This window comes from Sphaeramia orbicularis, chromosome 8, assembly GCF_902148855.1.
Source record: "Sphaeramia orbicularis chromosome 8, fSphaOr1.1, whole genome shotgun sequence".
Lineage (NCBI taxonomy): Eukaryota > Metazoa > Chordata > Actinopteri > Kurtiformes > Apogonidae > Sphaeramia > Sphaeramia orbicularis.
In genome coordinates, this window is record NC_043964.1 from 38,664,743 (window position 1) to 38,678,508 (window position 13,766).

The following is a 13,766-nucleotide window of genomic DNA, read 5'->3' on the forward strand; positions in this document are numbered from 1 at the left end:
ATTTTGACAACCTGGACTGTTCAGGTCCATTTTTGCACTTTCATCCTGCGGGCCGGAATGGAACCTTTGGCCGCCCAGATTTGGCCCCTGGGCCGCATGTTTGACACCTGTGGTCTAAAGTATTAGGACACATTACATTCAAGTGTTTCAAAGCAAAATGAGGCTGACCTACAAAACTATAATGACAACTGACTGACTTTTGATAAATATCACTGCGATAAATATCATTATTTCATCTTAATTTTCTTCACATGCTTCTGTTTTTTTTAATCATAATTATTTAAATATTCTATCTCAATATTTCTGAAATATTTCTCACCCTCTGACCTTAAATAATCAAGTAAACATTTGGCTTAAAATTTCCAATTAAACTTAAAATCAGAATTTAAACTGATGAGAAATATTGATGATAATTATTGACAGCTGACGTGAACATTTTTATCGTAACACATCAAGTCCTACAAGCTCTCAGTGGGACTTCTCCCAGTATTTTTATCCATATAGTGTTTGTTTATAGACTGGCAAATCTGGATAAATAATTGTACATTACAGTATAAGTGAATATGACTGAGAAATCCTTACTTGTCTCGTCACTCTTTAAAATAATCTGCGTAAATATAATTTCAACCTCACTTCCTGATAAAACGATACATCTGCCTTCAGATTATTAATGTCTTACTTCCACACCATAAACTGGAACAGCTCACAAACAGACCTCCCCTTCAACCACACAAACACCTCCCTCCATTTAAAAGAGCTCCTCCTGACAAAAATCACTGTGTCCTTGTTTCAAAGCTAAATCTCACTTATCTATAACTGACAGGTGCATCTATGATTTCAACGCAGAGGCCGTCACCATGGTCCACTTCGACACGGTTCTGGATGGAGTGCGTCTGGCTCTCACCCGGTCTTCTCCTGCTCAGATACAAGTGTTTTTGGAGGGTTTGGTGGAGGAACAGATCATCTCAGAGGTCTACGGCGAACGTTTGGGTCTGCTTCGACTCGCTGAAGGTACCGAAACGGATCATCAACCAATCAGCCACAAGCAAGGAACCCAGGTGAGGATGCTGTCTGAAGAATCTCACAACCAGACAGGGTCACCAGAGGACGGATATTCAAGAACATCACAAATTCAACCTGTGTATGAGCAGTGTATGGACAATGAAAACACATTCAACCTAACTGGGATTAGTGAGATTTCACCAACAGAGGAAATAACTGATTTTAAAGACAGACTTGTATGTGCACAGCCCGATCCGGGGCTAAATGGAGAAATAAGAAAACTGCTGAGAAGTGCAACTTCAATGCAAGGGCCTGTAAGTGATAATGAAAGAAAGGATGAGGGGAATTTGGAGAGTGAGAGGGAGTGGTTAGAGCAGGTAGAGGAAGCAGCTCGCAGAATAGCAGTACCTCTTTGGCAGCACTGGGACAGAGGACAGAAGATGTTACTGTCACTTGTTCCTGATTTGACAAGTGACAGTCCAGCAGCGCACAGAGAAGCACAAAGCAATGATTCGGACATGGAAGAGGAGGCAGAAGTTGCAGTTGCCTGTAAGATGCTGGATTTTTATATTAGCGGAGCAGATGTTACAGATACAAACCTCTCACTGGACACAGACGGAGCTGCTGACCCTCTACACGACCTTTCTCTGTACGACAACATCCTGGATTGTTTCAACGTCCCTGGAGAAACAAAAGCTGCCTCATCTATTATCAGTAAAGATTCCACAACCGATTCCAACAACAACATTGCAGAGTCACTAAAGGATGATTGTGATGTTTTCTGGGCAACAAACACAACAGAAGAAACGAGTAGTTGCACAAAAACTGGACTCGCAGATAGTTTTGCACATTTTATTTCATCTTTTGCACTTAAAGACAATCAAACAAAGCAGCAGGAAAACTCGTCACTCCCAGATGTACATCACAGCATGGAAATAGATGATACAGGAATCCTAGAAAATGTACTCCGGACTGCTTTTTCTACATATGAGTTAATAGACTGCCATGAAAACCAAGAGTCATCATGGGGTAAGTCTGAAAAATATTTACACTTGCTATAAATACAACCAAAAAAGGCTTGTGTTCACTTGTTCCGTTGTGTGTTGCTGGGAGGGATCTGTTATTAAGGCTAAACCAAACTTTCAGTTTCATTTTGACTGATTCCAAAGGGGATTATGGTAGCTACTCTGCATGCGCCCCTGTCCAGAGACACAATGATCTAACCACTAATGGGTGTGGGTTACATCTGGGAACTAAGTCACTCAATAGGAATTTTGACTGTTGCTGTCTGCCATATTCTGCTGTTGGGAAACTATTTCCCTTTACACAGCGAAGTTTTGGCAAAAGAGAGGAATTATAGGCATGTAAATGTTATGTAATAAGAAACAATGATGTCACTTTGAGCTATATTTCCTGCATTTAGTAGCGTTCAAATAGAGTTCAATGAATTTAGAAGTGAGACAATGAGTGTGAGTTTATCAGTGTTTATTGAATACACAAACATCAACAAGTAACAGCAAGAATAAATGCATTGCAAGTTCTGAACACGGAAAAGTTATGAAATATACATTCCTGTTTTCTATATTATTTCATTTAAGACTATTTTTGTTGTGATCGATTTGCTAAGTTATTGAGAAGTGTGTAATTATACCCAGTGTGCTTATGACATGTGTTATAAAGCAGTAGTTGCAAAGACTAGCTTTGTTTTGTGTGCGTGTGCATGTGCGTGTGTGTGTGTTTTTAATTCAATGGTAACACATAATACACCGGTGATTAATCTAAATGCCTCTGTTAAACAGGTAAAGCCGGTACTTTCCACTTCAAAGTGTGTTTCCTCATTCATGGTGACTTTGTAACTGTGCTGCGTGGTTAATATTTTAGCAAAGTTTAACAATTTCCAGTGATTTGGTCACGATTTAAGCCATGTGACTTACTTTTAAAATCATTAACCAGTATTCAGTCTCACAGCTTTATCATGTACATTATAACTGCTTGTAATGTTGTAATAATATCAATGACATGGATATTAATGGGGATTCAGTTACAAGTGTTTTAGGATTAATAATGGCTTTTATTCCACACTGACTACAAAGACAACTGAAAGCACCATGTTTTTCAGCTCAGTATTTAGACTAAAAAAAGAGAAAGTGTGCGCTGAGAGTAACTCTTTAACCCTTAAACCATAAAGACCCAAACATCCAACAGTGACCAAAAGCATCTAAACTGTTTAATACCTGTTGATCCACTAATCCTATCGTATAATTGATGTAAAATACAGTTTGTCATCTTTTCATGGTCATCAGATATGACCCGTTTGGACTTTCAGAGGCTTCGTAGTTACCATGGAAACACCATCATCTTCTACAACAATGATTCACCTGTAAAACCCATGGAGTTGGATCAATGACAGTGGATGGAGACACTTGTTTTTATGTTCAGTTAATGATATATTGAACTAAAAATGTGACCTTTTCTTGAGTTTACTCTGTTTTTGATATAATAACCCTCAATTTTAATTGGAGCTTTTATGAACATTTACATGATCGGTAAATTAAACATGGGAAAATACTTGATTTTCACTGAAAAAACATAAAATAAAGAAGATAATATACAATAAATGGTGCAAAATCACTTAAGAAAGTTAAAATTTAGTGAAAAAATCATATGGGAGTTACCAACAAACCTGATTTTCACTGAAAAAATGTGAAATTAAGAAGATAATATACAATAAGTGGTGCAAAATCACTTATGAAAGTTAAAATATAAAGAAAAAATCATATGGGAGTTACCACGAAAGTAACACTGGGTCTTTATGGGTTAAAGACCTTGAGCCTCTGAGTTGTTTTTTATCAAACATCATGTGATTTAGGAGAATCTGCATCATTTTAGTCCCAATTTTGCTTTTTTTAAGAATAAGTGATGTCTTAGATGCTATCATGTGAACTCACAGAAGGAGAAATTACACAAAATAAAACTAAGAAATACATTTTTTTCTACATGCTCAACCCTTGCTAGGTGATTTCCAACCCTCTATTATTATTTCATTTTCAGTTTACATCAGGCAGTTTCCTACATTTAAGTAACTGATCATGCAGATTTTCATAAAACAAAATTAAGGTTATTATATAAGAAAAGAAAACTGAAGTTAAGAATCATTAACAGATCCTAAAAACAAGCATTAACAATGGGTTTTATTGATGAATCAGTGCTGCATGATGGTGTTACCACATTCACTACAGTCACTGAACATCTAAATGAGTCATATCTGATGTCAGTGAAGAACTGAGAAACTATAGTTTACCTGGATTATTTAACCCATAAAGACCCAAACAACATCTCATGACCAAAAACAAACTGATCTAAAATGTTTAATACCTATTTATCCACCAATCCTATCAATACATGTCAATAATTGCAGTTTGTCATCTTTTCATGGTCATCAGATATGACCCATTTGGATGTTCAGAGGCTCCGTAGTTACCATGGAAACACCATCATCTTCTACAACATTGATTCAACAGTAAAACCCATGGAGTTGGATCAATAAGTGGATGCACTTGGTTGATGCTCAGTTATTGATATAATTGTTGAAAATGTCACTTTTACTTCAGTTTTCTCTGTTTCTGATTTAATCTTTGAATTTACTCTGAGCTTTAATGAACATCAACATGATCAACAGATTAAATATAGAAAAATACCTAGTTTACACTGAAAAAACATTAGATACAGAGGATCATATTACAATAAATGGTGATAAATCACTTAAGAAATGTTCATTTGGGAACTGCTACCAAAGTCTTTATTGGTTAAGTGTATAATAGTTTGAGTTGTCTACATTTTATAGCTGTAGATGATTTTAAGACATAAGTTGCAGTTTAGGGCTTTGAGGGTAAATGGCAACATTTTAGTTTTGCTGTATTTAAATTCATGCTCTATACCACAGGTGTCAAACATGTGGCCCGGGGGCCAAATCCGGCCCGCCAAAGGGTCCAATCCGGCCCGCGGGATGAATTACACTGAAGATAATTACACTGAAATTACACTGAAGATATTAACAATCTGTGGTGTCAAAATCATTTTAATTCAGGTTCCACATACAGACACATACAGTCCAATTAGATTTCAAGTGGGTCAGACCAGTAAAATATTGTTATAATAACCTATAAATAATGACAACCCCAAATTTTCTCTTTGTTTTTTGTTTTTGTGTAAAAAAGTAAAATTACATGAAAATATTTACATTACCAAACTATACAAACCTGAACAAATACGAACAAATGGAAATGTTTTAAGAAAAGTAAATACAATTTTACCAATATTCTGCCTGTTAATGTGTTGTGCGATTGTAATGCACATGTGTAAATGATAAACTGATAAACCGAGGCAAAATATCCTCCTGAGACCCAGTAAGTTAACATTTTCACCATTTTACATTGAATAATTGCCTTAATTGGAAACAGCATGACGCAACAGTTTTTTCAGATACATTTTTTTTTTAAATGTTATGTAATGTCCTTTTTAGTAGCCTTTTTTTTTTTTTAAGTAAAGCTGTGAAACTTGTCCACTACAGAGGACAAAAATGCATTACTGGGTCTCAGGAGGATATTGTTAAATTGCACTTGTTTTTCTTAAGACAATTCAAGTTGTTCATGTTATTCAGATTTTTAAGGAAACTTTGTAGATGTAAACCTGATCATAATAAAATTTCACTTTTTTCTCTGTTATTATTTTACTGGTCCGGCCCACTTGAGATCAAATTGGGCTGAATGTGGCCCCTGAACTGAAATGAGTTTGACACCCCTGCTCTATACACTAATTGAACTTTAGAATGAGTAGCTGTGCAAGACACTTTTGTGGAATCAAGAACCTGGACATTAAGGCCCAAAATATGAAGGTAGGGCACATGAAGCGACAACAGTGTGTACACAGCAAAAATTGGAGAGTTGAATCAACTCCCACAGAGTTGATTTTAACTCTTTTAGGTCCACACTTTACAGAGTTAAATTAAAATTTTCATTGGAGTTAATTATTTAACACTATGCCAGAGTTGCCTTTTTAACTCGGTAACCTGAGTTAACTGAACACTGACTGATTTAACTACCAACACTCACAAGAGTTCGTAAATGGTAAACTTTACAATTCCTCACATTCATCCATTCACACACACTCATACAGTAACATCAGCGTCTTGCCCAAGGACACTTTGACACGTGGATAGTTGGAGCCAGGATTCGAACCGCCAACCCTTTGGTCATCAGACAACCCGCTCTACCAACTGAGCCACAGCCGCCCTACATAGGCTCAGCGACCTGGGTTAAATTAACCCATATGGATTTATTATTGACACTGTCAGAGTTTCTCCTTTAACTCAAACAGAGTTAAATTAACACCATGAAAGTAACAAAAATAACACACATTTTACTTAATTTTCACTCTGAAAGTAGTGTTCATTTTAATCATAAAAAAAAGTGAATCCATTAAAAATGACTTAAAATTCAATGTGAGCAGGATGATTCAAAGAAAGCTGATGCATTTTTTAAAGAAAATGTATTTTTCCTCTTTTTTCTCTCTGACAGTGACAGTCTGATAGAAATTGCACAAGTTCACCTGGTTTGAAATGCAGGGGCCAGGCAAATTAACTATGGACAGATGCAAAACAACACTTCTCCTGAGTTAATTTCCACAGGCTTGACTAACTCTTTTCATTAACCCCAACTCTGAATGACGTTTAAATGACAGTGAGTTAAAACCTAACCCCCCATAGCCATATTAATTTAAACTGATTCATATAAACTCAAAACAGATAGTAACTGATACAAATACATTGTTACACATATTAAATTATTTAACAAGTAGTATTGTGTCTGCCTCCGCCGCTACCGCTGCCACAATAATTCTAGCAAATTAGGCTACTGGTATTATTAAATATTTTTGTATTATTACAACAATTATTATTTTCCCCCTCACTCCCCCCTCTCTCTCTTTCTCACTTTCATTTACACCCCCCTCTTCCCCTTCTCCCTATCACCCCTAACCAAGCTATATGGTTTAGTTGCTACTTACATTTATGATCTTTTTCTTTGTAAAATAACGTTGTTGTTGTTTGTCAATACTCTGTCATTGTTGTTTTTGGTTTGTTTATTTTTATTTGTTTGAGTTTCCCTTTGTTTATGTGTTGTTGTTGTTTTTCTGTCCACATTGTCTTGTCACTATCACTAATAATAAATATAAATAAATAAATTAATTAATAAATAAAAACAGTGAGTTAAAACTACACTTTGAGAGTGAAAATTGACTCTCAAATGTTGAACCCTGAAATTTCATCTCTCCAGTTTTTGCTGTGTAGGTGCACCTGTTCTTTAGACTGTTTCAGCACTGATTAATGTGTAATCAGGGACTTTCCTACAGGAGGACCAAAAACAAAATTCCACATTGCTCCACCACACGCAGGCACAACCCTACCACCAAATCCCCTCACCTATCCACCCCCCTTCTCCCCCCTCATCGCGTCTAACCTTCAATTGCCTGAGAGGGTAAAGTGAAAGCAAAAGTTTATAGGCGATGCAGGATGCATACACACACAGATCGGGTCGAGTTCATATGAGGACACACAAGTGTTGATGCAGCTTCAAGGTGGACTTCATCATTTCTCAGAAACTGGGGACAGCTGGGGAAGTGGACTGAAAACTGAGACCCTTCTCACAGGTAGGGGTCATCCTCCTGGATTATACGGGACCGCGTGGGTGCATGCGTTCATCCAAATTACGCACGCCTTATAGATGCCAAATCGGAACTTTCCCCCTTTTGTGTGTCATGTTAGGTGTAAAAGATGATTGTTTAGGAGTTTTCAGTTGTCGGTTCAAACTCTGAAGCCTTTTTTGTTATTATTATTATTTTTATTATTATTACTATTATATTTGATAATCTGGCGTGAATTAAGTAGAAACAAAAGCAATAGGCGCAAAAAGTTGTATTTTTCTACTTGGAATTCATCTTAATCCGGGTCTGCTTGGTTTAATTATGATGTTTAGTGTGAATCATTATCAGACAGGTTGTGGAACTGTCTCTTGTTGTGTGTGTGTGTGTGTGTGTGTGTGTGTGTGTGTGTGTGTGTGTGTGTGTGTGTGTGTGTGTGTGTGTGTGTGTGTGTGCCAGCGCGCCAACATGCGCACCATGCATCAGCCGTAAGTGAAGTGCGCTTTTACTATTATCTTAAGTAAGACAAAGCAGGTTATTGTGGTGATAATACAGGAGGTGCAAAAGAACAAAAGATTCTGGGTAAACTCTAAAGACTTCAAATAAACGCATGCAGAAGGCGATGGGACAGGATCCATTACGCAGGAGTGCTGCGCAATTTAGAGCTTTTGTTCAGTCTTCCTGCCCTGGCCATGTTGTTTTGGTGTTTTAAAAGAGCAAGTAGAATGTGTTATCCTTGTGGATCCAAAACTGTGTATTTTGCACATCTTCTTTGAGCACTTTGAAGTAACTGAAAGCAAAAGGAAACTTTAAATTGTTTTGTTTATTACAAGCCAAACGAGTTATTTCTTAAAAATGGAAAGATATTCAAGGACCCACAGTGAACCAGTGGATTAAAGAAATGTCTTTTAACTTGGCAGTGGAAAAGCTGATGTACCTGGTTAAAGGAAAGATAAAAGACTATTATAAGGCTATTATTTTTAAAGGACTTGTCCGTATAGACAGTTCAGTTGTGTCTGTCAAGTATGTTTTGTTGCACTGGGAGTGGGGGCTATTGTATGGATGGGGGGTGGTAGGGATTGTTTTGATGTGTTTGTGTTTTTTGCATGTTCTTATAAAATGATGAAAGGACGATAAATATATTTATGGAAAGAAAAAAAAAAGAACAAGTTATTTTTGGGACATATTTTTGGAGTGTGTGCTGCATGGTGTTTAATTCAGCTAGTTCCTCAAACTTGAAGCTATTTGGTTAAACTGGTTTTTCAGTGAAGCCTTCCCATGGCTACATACAGTGGCTTAAAACAGAGCATGCAGCAGGTGCCAAACCGTCACTTTCCAAATGCTCACAGTGATACCATTGTAACAGAAGACGGGCTTATACTTTGCAAATATGCAGACAGGTAAATGCAGAAACAGTATAGATCTGAGGCATCCCTTCAGTCCAATGTTGTCTGTTTTTTGTTTGTTTGTTTTGTTTATTTATTATCAGAGAAAATAATCCCTCTACAACCAATAATTAATAATACAGGTGAGAAACAGAACGATCGCAATAAGATAGACATGACAGGGCAGTAACATGCAATAATTGGCACAGTCCAAAACATAAGTCATCCTTAAAAGGCACTGGGGGTCCAAAAGTTAACTTAGTAATCCTGAAGCAAGAAAGCATTTCAAATCAAACAAAGCAAAGACAAACAGACGTATACTAAATACATAGCAATACTCACTGGCAGATGGACATGCAAGGAGAGCATGCCACCAATGCTTTTCTCCCCTCTAAGAACACCATAAAAGACCTCCACATACTGTCAAAGATGAGAGATTTACCCTTAAATATAAATTTCCAGTGCTAGAGAGTCTGACAGTCCTGTAAACCAGGCACTAACACTTGGTTTGGTAGTGGATTTCCAAGATTTGGCTATGGTATATCTAGTTTATAGCATAAAAACAGTAATTATACATTTATTTGTCTTGCTAAGGTTATGATTTACAGGAAAAACACCAAAGACACAGAGTTTGGCGTCTTTTAATAGTTTTATACATGTGGCATGAAAAATCATATCTATTACTTCATTCCAAAAAGCCTGGATTTGTGTGCAGTCCCATAGGCAGTGGTGTAATGAGCCCTTTCTACCACATTTGTAGCATGTGTCGGGATTATTAGGGTTAAATTTATTTAGCAGAGTTGGTGCTACATATACTCTCATTATCTACTTATACTGAAAAATGGGTATTTATTGTTTGTGTTTGAGGTTTCAAGCAAATCTTCTGCCAGTCCTCAGTTGGGATTACAGAGGTCTGTTTTAGGTAGAGTGAGGGTTTGTGTCCACCATGAATTCAACCTGATTACAAGTAATAGATTTTATTGTGTATTTGCATTTCACTTGTGTGGACATGAAAATCCCAGACAGTCAGTGATCTAACTTTACCCTGCAACATGCCCCTACGACTGCCACATTCTTCTAGACAGATATGCATCTATGCCATCCTGTGCAGATCCCAGTATGGTCATGGGCGTCCCAGTACATTAGAAGAGAAGGAGTTTATTATGCAACAGTGATAATGCAACATTATCCAGTAACACTTTATAATAAGTACACACTATGAAGCATTAGTTAAGCATTGACAAATACTGAATTTGTTATTTATAAAGCATATTTCTGACATGAATACTCATTAGTATATGGTTTATAAGCACTGTTATAAATGTTTTACTCATCATTCATAATCATAATCATTCATCATTCAATCATGCAGTTTGTTTTAATAATCCAATGTGCTGTGCCTTTCCTTTGTTAGAATAACTGAGACTTTTGTGAGTTTTTAGGCATTGCCAACCTTTAAATCTCATTTGTAAATGCTTTATATGGCATAGATAGTGCACACTTTAGATGAGCTCACGCCATATACTTAATTAATGAGTAGTAAGTGCTTTATAACTACTTGAAATAATGAATTCCTGTATTAATAACTGTTTACAGGACATCTATTGGAAAAGAAATGTGTGAGTTAGTATAAAATACCCACTAACATATTCACTAACCATTAGTACATGTCTGAATAGTGTATGTGTGAGCATAAATGCACATCATAACTGGTTTGTAAGTGATGCAATAGTAAATTTTTAAATGCTGAATCCATAATTTACAAAGTATGAAAATACAATCATTAAGCACACTGAAGATGAGCTTATTAATGATGAGTAAATGCTTATAAACCATATATTAATGAGTATTCATGTCAGAAATATGCTTTATAAGTGATGAATTCAGTATTTGTTAATCCATAACTAATGTTCTTATTAATAATGAGTAAAACATTTATAACTGTGCTTATAAACCATATACTAATGAGTATTCATGTCAGAAATATCCTTTATAAATGATGAATTCAGTATGTTCATGCTTAACTAATGTTTCACAGTGTGTACTTATTATAAAGTGTTACACATTATCCTTCTATGGATGTTTGAACACTGTGGTTTGGTCTATAGTTTGATAGAAATAAGTAAAAAGTAAAAGAAAATCAACAGAAAATGGAATCATCAGTGTAGTTTGTCACTGATTCTACCTCTGTTTATGTTCTGTTTGTACTGTCGAGTTCCTTTTGTCTGTTATTGTGGCGTGTTCTGGTTAACTTCACCATAGGCGGAGCTGAGGGTGCACTTGCAGAGTCTCTAACCAAAAGCAAAAGTTCTGCTGTATTTGATTGATGTTAAAAAATTGGCAAGACATAGTGTACGGTTATGTGTTAATAGCAGGTTTATAGCAGGATACTAAATGCGTGTAAGGAAAGTACCGGTACTTCAAGAAAACTGTAGTCATTTTTTAACTCACACACCAGCATGAGGTGGAAAAATACTGCAGCTGACATGTGCTATCACCTGTATTAAACTGTCTGTGTGCTACATGACACACTGAAAACAATAATCAGTGAATATCATGTGATAATACGTCACACACTGGAGAAAAATGCACGTATTTTGCTTCAACAGACATGGTTATTGATATTAGTGCCTGAGTCCTAAACATGTGATCATCATATTCAGAGTATTTTAATACAGTGTGTTAGTTTCTGTTTCAGATAGGTGTTTGATATGATGCCCAGTGTGTTCAGACAGAGTACAGATACAAGGGCCGCTCAATAAGTTCATGGCCTCACCCAGAACAGAACAACACAGACTGATAATTTATATTTTATTTTTCAACATAATCTCCATTTACAGCAATGCACTTGGTCCATCGATGTTCAAGCATCACTATCCCATCACGAAAGAATGTAACATCCTGTATTATAACAACCAGTATTTCTGGGTGAGGCCATGAACTTATTGAACAGCCCTCGTAGTTTGACTGATGTCACAGGTTGGAATGGGCTTAGTTAAGTTAAGTAAATAATCTCAGCGTTGTTTCAAAGTTACTGTTTACATCAGGGCTCACCAACACGGTGCCCGCGGGCACCAGGTTGCCCGCAGGGACCATGCGAGTCGCCCGCAGGCCTGTTCTAAAAATAGAACTAGTTCAGGGTTCTCCAACACGTTGCTCGCTATCTACCGGTGGTTCGCCAAGGGTCACTAATATAAGAACACAAAGCTGATTCGTCATTTGGTAGAACAGGTCTAAATTTCCACCCAATCAAAATTACAAGTGTCCCCCTCCCGAGATGAAATGGTCAACTAGCTGTCAATCAAACTTTAGCGCTGGTTTGCTGCCTGTCATTGGAGAGGGGCGGGGCCCAGGATGAGCCAGATGCCAGGCAGGTAGTGGGTTTAGCCCCGCAACGATGTGGGCCAAATATAGTCAGGGAGTTATTTTCACCAACAATGAGACACGGACTTCTGTTTGACAAATGTGAAAGATGAGTGTGTGTGTGTGTGTGTGTGTGTGTGTGTGTGTGTGTGTGATCTGTGGCGCGTTCTGGAAGTCAGTAAAAGATGCAACGTGGAGCGGAACTTCACCAAAGTTCACAGCAACTTTTCTGGCGATTCTCCAGTGGGAATCAGCCTCCGTGAAGAGAAGGTAAAAGAGCTGAAAACTAAAGTCCAAAAACAACAGTCCATGTTCACTAAACTGTCCAAGGCCAGCACTTCAACAGAGACATCAGTAAAGTGAAAGTGGTTCACATCCTGGACTAGTGCAAACATATGTACACTATCTGCGCATGCGCTCAGACAGCTGGAGTCAGACCTGAACAGGTGCCTCTGCGTTTGACTCCAGTGTGATGACTCTGTAGAAGTGACGGGGATGGTGGATTTATGTGCATAAAGTTCTGGTTTTAATTAATATGTTTTGACAGCATATGTAAATTTAGAAAAGGTCAAATCCTTCAGAAAAACAGCAGCACATGCAGGAGAAGTTTTATTGTGTGAGTGACAGCGTTCCTTTTCACAATTTCAAAGTATTAAAATGCACATACAGGTGTGTATTATTTGTTTTTAGTAATTCTATAAAAATATGCAGGATTGTTCCATTTCATAATTTTTGACATAGTATTAAAATATTTAGGAATACAGCATGCAAATGCTTGTATTTGTTTTTTTCTACTTTTGATTTTCTTAATTAAAGTAAAATAATAGTTTCATATTAACACTTTTTAAGTATTGTAAATGTTAAAACAAAGATATATAAATAAATAAAATAAATGAAGAGCACAATGTTACAAACGTATGATACAAAATATGTGTATGTATGAAAAATAGCTATGTAAATAAATGTTGCTAAATTAGAGTAGCCCTCCGGCAACTTCATTAGGTAAAAGTAGCCCACAGAGGAGAGAAGGTTGGTGACACCTGGTTTGCATTGTCGTCTACAGTCACTGCCTTCCCTTCAGGGCTCATCCTCTGTTATTACTGACAAGATCCTGTAGTTCTACACCTCTGAAAACCACAAAACACACAAAGCAGTGTGTTTTACTCCTGTTAGATGTGACGGTTGGTCAGGAGGGAGGATTAAAAAGTTCAATATGTGATAAGATGCAAAAATATAGTCATTCTAATTATGAAGTTGTCTTTTTAGCTGAACATTGAAGCAGACTTCTTTTTTTTTTGTTTTAATTTGTGTTCATTTTGA

At 36.8% G+C, this 13,766-nt stretch overlaps 1 protein-coding gene across 2 annotated transcripts in view; it reads left to right on the plus strand.

The window, feature by feature from the left end:
• The first annotated feature begins 807 nt into the window (after positions 1 to 807).
• The window catches only part of ciita (class II, major histocompatibility complex, transactivator), a 47,241-nt gene continuing 34,282 nt past the window's right edge, over positions 808 to 13,766 (plus strand). The window contains exon 1 of one of the 2 annotated variants that reach the window (XM_030142178.1): positions 808 to 2,031. In XM_030142178.1, the coding sequence (XP_029998038.1) occupies positions 858 to 2,031 (1,174 nt within the window). In that variant the 5' untranslated portion in view covers positions 808 to 857. Of the gene's footprint in view, positions 2,032 to 7,579; positions 7,708 to 13,766 lie in introns of those variants that run through there. The other variant, XM_030142179.1, reaches the window with a different exon arrangement.